This window comes from Glossina fuscipes, unplaced genomic scaffold (assembly GCF_014805625.2).
Source record: "Glossina fuscipes isolate IAEA_lab_2018 unplaced genomic scaffold, Yale_Gfus_2 204, whole genome shotgun sequence".
In the NCBI taxonomy this organism is placed as follows: Eukaryota; Metazoa; Arthropoda; class Insecta; order Diptera; family Glossinidae; genus Glossina; species Glossina fuscipes.
In genome coordinates this window covers 338,760-345,185 of record NW_023998547.1, presented here as the reverse complement: position 1 = coordinate 345,185, position 6,426 = coordinate 338,760, and the positions used below count along the sequence as shown (strand labels likewise).

Here is a 6,426-nt window from a genome sequence, read left to right as displayed (position 1 = left end):
CTGCGAATCGTTGAAATATGCTGGTACCGTGACTACCGCATCTTTGACTGTGTGACCTAAGTAGGCCTCGGCAGTTTCTTTCATCTTCGTCAATATCATAGAACTAATTTCTTCCGGTGCAAAGCATTTCTGCTCTGCTTTAAACTCAACGGAAATTTTCGGTTTACCACCGTCACTAATCACTTTGAACGGCCAATGTTTGATATCTTCTTGAATTTTTGAGTCATCATATTTGCGACCAATTAAACGTTTTGCATCAAAAACTGTATTCTTAGGATTCATGGCGACTTGATTTTTTGCTGCATCACCAATGAGGCGTTCTGTGTCCGTAAATGCCACGTAACTGGGTGTTGTACGATTACCTTGATCATTTGCGATGATTTCCACTTTGCCATGTTGAAATACACCAACACACGAATACGTTGTTCCCAAATCAATTCCAATTGCCACCATTTTGTTTTGTGTTTGTTATTTATTGAATCTGCAATTATACGTTTCACTTTATACTTTAGAAATTCACAAGCTTCTCAGCTTCAAAATATTTTCACAAGTCTTCTCACTTCAATTTTTGTATGAATAATGAAAAAATTTCGATTGTTGGCTGCTTTTATAGAAAAGGCGTTCAGTCACCAACACAATCGAATGTACTAGAGAGTTCGCGTAGAAATGTCTTGAAAGTTGTAGAAGTATGATTAATAATAATTGCTTTATCTCTTAAATACGGCAGACAAATAAAATAACGGAGAAATACTATGCGCATAAATTGATGAGAGAGACATATACCACTATAAATGCATATGTGTTTTTTCTCTCCGCGTTTAACGCTTTGAAATCAAGCATAAACAAACACATGAAAAAATGCAACACCTTTTTGGCTAAAAATTACTTCTAAAAGCTATATGAATATATAAATTATGATGAGGTGACATTATGTTTTCTCGCAAATTCTGTAAAAGGGTATGTAAGTGCATACAAATAATATTTTTGTTATAAATTTAGCTGCAATCGATTCGCATTCCAAAATGTTCTAATAAAGTATTCATATGTATGCAAGCATGAAAAATGATGCAATTCCATTATGAGAAATAACTTAATTTTGAGTAATTCTCATGTTAGAGGACATGTCTCACACATACAACAACAATTAGAGAGATCTAAAAATAAATTAGAGAGCTAGAGAAAGAGTTTCTCTTCTCTCTTAACAGCTTAAAAAGCAATATGCTCTTGTAAACAATCTTTTCTCTTACTTTTTAACGATTTGGAAAAATTAGTAATTATAAAAATAAATGAAATATTTGCGAACAAATGCGATTTTCTTGGTTAAAATATGAATTAATAGGAAAACCGAAAAAAAATGATTAAAATTATATATTCTCACAATACTTGTAAAGACGTATTTAGGTATATATAAATGCTACAACGCGTGCATTGTTATTTTGAATTACTTTATATTCCGGAATGTTCTTATGAAATTTCCATAGTTCACAAACATGAAACAGAAACATATAGGTTTGTGCACGAAAAAGCAACTTTTATATATATTAAGGTGACCAACCTTGCCTCTTTGGATATGGAAAATGCAATTTTCCTTTTCGAGATTTGTTTAGCTCCTATTAGTTTTTCGTTATTGGTGAATTGAGCGTAAGTTGGGGCACATAAACTTTAACAATTATCTACCAGAAAAGTATCTATAATATTCATTATAGAAATAATGATTTACTTAGCATGTAATACTCTCGTACAAGCTTATGTGTATCATTTTGAACTCATGTAAGATTTTAAAAGTCGACCAGATAAAAAAATTGAACTTAAATTAAATGTATATCTTAATCCAATATCAAAGTCGCAAACTTTTTTATCACTAGAAACATTCCTAAAAAAATTCTGGTCACCTTATATGTATATGCGTATATTCCAATGGTGGTGTGCACAAATTACATTCATATTATTGTTATTATTATTATTAATTTCGCCAGAGAAATAAATTCTAAGACTAAAACTCTTAAAAGCACTAGCATCTAAGGCTATCGGCCTTACATTCATAAATTTGATAAATAGTATAAAATAAATGAATAACCAGGAGAACCAAGGAAATCTATTAGAGAATAACCCTGCAGAAGCAGCAATAAATAACTTCCAACGTGCACCAGATGGATCATGTCTCAATAAACCGCATAATTATGTTGCATTGTTCTCCGTAACACATGGAGACTATTTGTTAGTGCCAAAACTTATTGAGGAGAAGCCAGTAGATTATCCACATAAGAACAGAGATGCAACCTCAGGAAAACCCCAGGTGTCTTTGCCCAATTACACTTCCGGAACGGAACGCCTACGATTGTGCGCTTATGAATTTCTACATCATCATGAGCGAAATGCCCTTGTCTGTCTTGGGGGTTTTGCTAAGTATATAGCCGTTGCATTTTCACGAATGAAAGTCACAACAGATAAAGAATGGAGGAGCTATGGAGTCTATGTAGCTTCTGGGTAACGAACACCCCTTAATTATGTTGATGTGCAAGTAAGGGGAGAGGCTTTATCGATGGCAGATTCCGGAGTGGCTATCAACCTGACTGAACGGGATGACTTGTGGCTTCTAGCACAAGTCGGGTGCGCATTTCGGCTGTCTCGAACAGCCCCTGATTATAGACAAACTCTTTTAGACAGGATGAATAATGTAATAGCATCAAAAGTAGGTAATATCCCTCCGTATAAAGAATTGCAATATCACAATCGATTTGATTCATTAGCCAACAATGAGAAAGTGATTTTCTTAATGGCCGCTCTAGACTTATATTTAGAATTAACTGGGGAATCAGACTATTCTTTTATGAAAATAGGCTCTGCTGTACCTCGATACTTTGGTATGGAGACGTATACAGATCTAATATATATCTCCAATTTGCTGGCTTACAAAGGAATATACGATTTTATCGAGTGGACATTCCACGCCCAAATGGAGTTGGACATACATCAGATAATCTTTGAGACACACTTAGAAGAATTTTGAACAATCAAATCATATTTGCCATACTGTCAAACTCTTCGCTTATGTACAAAGAGCCCTTACTGCGCAACAGCAAATAAAACCTTGCATACAGTGATTTATGGAGTGGGCGCATTGTTCGGAATGCAGAGGTCTCAACGTTCCAACTTTCTGAGCCCAGGGTCATTAACACATGCAGCCATCAATATTGCAATAATTTATTTGGGCAATAGACATGGTGCATCATTAGCCAAAAAGTTAATTGCAGATGTTGGAATGGTCGCAGAAGCCATTATTGCACAGGGGGGACCAGAAGCAGCTGCAATCCAGGCACGGCGAGAAGAGATAAGCACGAATCGTGGATCAGCCACGGCTCTATTCACCAAGTACAATGATCGCAATTTTGCTTTTAACCAAGAAGAGATCAATCTACTAAGGCGCACTATATCTACAATAACTGATTGCCGGGAGAGAAGTATCGGTCACTGGATTACAACAACATTTATTACTTTGCTTCCGACTGAACCAAACGTTACAATCGATGATGATATACGGCGGCCACCTAATCAGGTATTTCTCCGGAAATGAGTAAGGATATCACTTCCAATACCTCCCCTATACAACTTTTAACCTCAATTATTCGACAATGTAACTTTTAAAACCTCACATACTTGAAGCTCTAACAATAAATTGAATCAATTATCATTACATTTATTTTCTTGAAGAGTGAACTTTTTCCTAAAAATTGCGTTTCTTTCGTTTATTTTGTGACTCGTAAATTCCTTTAATATTGACTATTAATTGAAAAGGTGATTGATTATTAATTAAGGTGACCCGAATTTGTTGTCAGAACATGACCACGCAAGAAGAATAAACTATTTTTAGACTTTTCGAGAATATACTAAAATGGAAAATGGAACGTTCGCACAGTCTTTTAGTCCTCAGTTGCATTTGCTCTTTTTTTTTTTTTCTTTATTCATTAAAAATAAATATGAGCGTTACGTAATATTTCGCTTTTTCGATAATTTCTTCTTGAAGGAGAGTTTTCCATATGTATTATTTCATCTTACTTTACGGCTGTTGAAAGCAATCAATACGTAAACGATTAAAATGAAAATATACTATTTATTTATTATGATGGACACGACCTCCTATTTACGACCAATCTGATGAAACGATAACTTCAACATTGTTAAAGAAGAGAAAAAGTGGAAAGCGGGACAAGCGGAGAAGGAAACTGAAGAAAGCGAACTTTAAATGGAAGAGTTTTACGAATTGAAATACATTGAGGGAAGAAAAGGTGGAAGGAAGTCACCAAAACAGGAAAAGTGCTAAATTATGGGAATTTTGCTTCTTATTAAAAATTTTTATTCAGTTCACTTTATATAAATTTATTATTAATCTAAGACTGGAAGAGGGACTACCGCGACCTTATAACTTCTTTTATATAAATAATTCCTATTAATACAATAAGCAACCGATTAGAATAAGGATTGAGATGAAAAGAAAGAGTATACGATAAAATTGGGTTTTCGACATTCATTAACTTCTCTTCCATATTTTTTTTTTTTACATTCTTTCTTAACCATTAATTGATGTGTGTTTAAAAATCATTCGTTAATAAATTTTCTATATATTTATGCAATAAATGTAACATAAATGTCATTCATTAATTGCTTTCCATTTCATTAAATTCACTCCCTTTTAGACCAATCATCCCATGAGCCTAAATACACTTTTACATTTCGATAACCGAGTTTTTGGAGTATTTCGGCAGCATTTTGGGATCGTTTACCGCGTCGACAGTAAAGAACTATTTCCGTATCAAGGTGTGGTTTGTCCCGATCATACTTAGTTTTAAATTTATTTTTATCGAAATCTGGATGCAATACTTGAGCGACAATATCTAAAGGTATATTTATGCTAGTCGGTATTTGTCCAGTTTCACGTATTTCATTGGCTTCGCGAACATCAATTAATACTTTTTCTGGATGCTTTAGTAATTTTTTTATGTCCTTATATTCAAGTATTCGCATACTTTTTGAAGTCGAAAACTCCTTTACAAAGCGATGCGGAAAATTAATTGTAGGAAAATTTTTGACAGCAGATGCAGATACGAAAGAATAGTTAAAAATTTGTGGGCTATAAACTGTTAATACACTTAAGCGTTTCCAAGCGAAATTAAATGTCATTGCGAAATTGTGGAAATTTTTCCTGAAAGAAATAACAATTACTAAATTATAATCAAATAGTTAACGAAATAAACAAAAGGCATCACTCAATAAGTCTCCGGTCTGACACATATATGTCAGCACTATTGACAGATCATAACCATTTCTAGATAGTATTAACTTTGAAACGGCACGTGTCAAAATTTCACGACATTCCGATCATTAGTTAAATTCCTTATTCGTATACAGAGAATCAACATATAAACTTGCTCATTAATACCAGAATTACTAAATACGTCAAACTGATATTTTGGAAAGCAGTTTCTTTTCTACTGTTATTTGCATTTATTAAAATAAATTGGAAAAAAATCGCACCGTTAATTGTGAGCGGACTATAATGACGATAAGGATGATTTTGTATTGCATTTGAAAAAAGTTTTGATGAATATCTGCGTCACATTTATCATAGTTAAAAAGTCATCAAATATGGACGAAAAGCTTTTTTAAAAATTCCCAAAACTGAACCCCCGACATTTTTAAATTTCTCGCTTACAGATGTTCTAGCTTCCAAGCATCTATCAGTTTATGAATACATTTTTATTTCCATTTCTTCGCAGATTAGTTTTGACGGACTGAACTAATGAGAAAGAAAAGAAACTAAGTGGGTAGTTAGTTAGTGGGCAGATTGAACAAATGACAGTAAAGACCTAGTCCATTATTTAAAGGTAAGAATTTTAAAAACATGAATTTTTTAAAACGGTACGTTATGAGCGATTTCTACTCCAAAGTAAGTAAAGACGACAAGATTTTATGTAGAGAAGCAAAATGCAACAAAAAAAAAAGAACTTCATCACCCTATAATGTTGAATAGGGGCAGATTGATCCATAGAATAGATGTTGCATCTGTTATATTTTATGAATAAAGCGTAGAGAGAAACTCAATGTTTTTGCTTTCGAAAATAGAGATGTTCTCAAATTATGCTCCATTATGCGGCCGTGTCGTTTGACCGGTTCCCAATGTCAAATGGCGGGTAAGAACTTCCAACTGAACTGAAAACAATATCTTCAAATTTGCGTCCGTGATAAGTTTTATCACAGTCGCAACACTGATGGACAGATATGTATATTTCTTGGGAGGTTTTCAAAGCTTCCTTCTAAGAATTGCAAAAAGACTATACTTCTTTCTTCGGTGGGAGGTATCAACAAAATAGGCAATTGAACCAGGGGTCGTTTTGCGGCTCGCGCAAGCTCACACAATACACACATTTA

The 6,426-nt window shown here is 33.8% G+C and overlaps 2 protein-coding genes across 2 annotated transcripts in view; both read right to left on the bottom strand.

Annotated features, from left to right (window-relative positions):
• LOC119641976 (heat shock protein 68-like) overlaps positions 1 to 533 on the bottom strand; it is a 2,215-nt gene extending 1,682 nt beyond the window's left edge. Inside the window, exon 1 of the mRNA XM_038040912.1 lies at positions 1 to 533. This exon is cut by the window's left edge and continues 1,682 nt beyond it. Coding sequence (XP_037896840.1) covers positions 1 to 453 — 453 coding nt within the window. The 5' untranslated portion in view covers positions 454 to 533.
• A 4,147-nt stretch (positions 534 to 4,680) lies between these two features.
• LOC119642000 (rhodanese domain-containing protein CG4456-like) lies at positions 4,681 to 5,127 on the bottom strand. Its single transcript, XM_038040950.1, has one exon. The coding sequence runs from the start codon at positions 5,020 to 5,022 to the stop codon at positions 4,681 to 4,683; it is 342 nt and encodes a 113-aa protein (XP_037896878.1). The 5' UTR covers positions 5,023 to 5,127.
• Positions 5,128 to 6,426: the final 1,299 nt, after the last annotated feature.

Coding starts and splice junctions, on each gene's coding strand:
- LOC119642000 (XM_038040950.1), bottom strand. CDS start 5,022: ATGCGAATACTTGAATATAAGGACATAAAAAAATTACTAAAGCATCCA.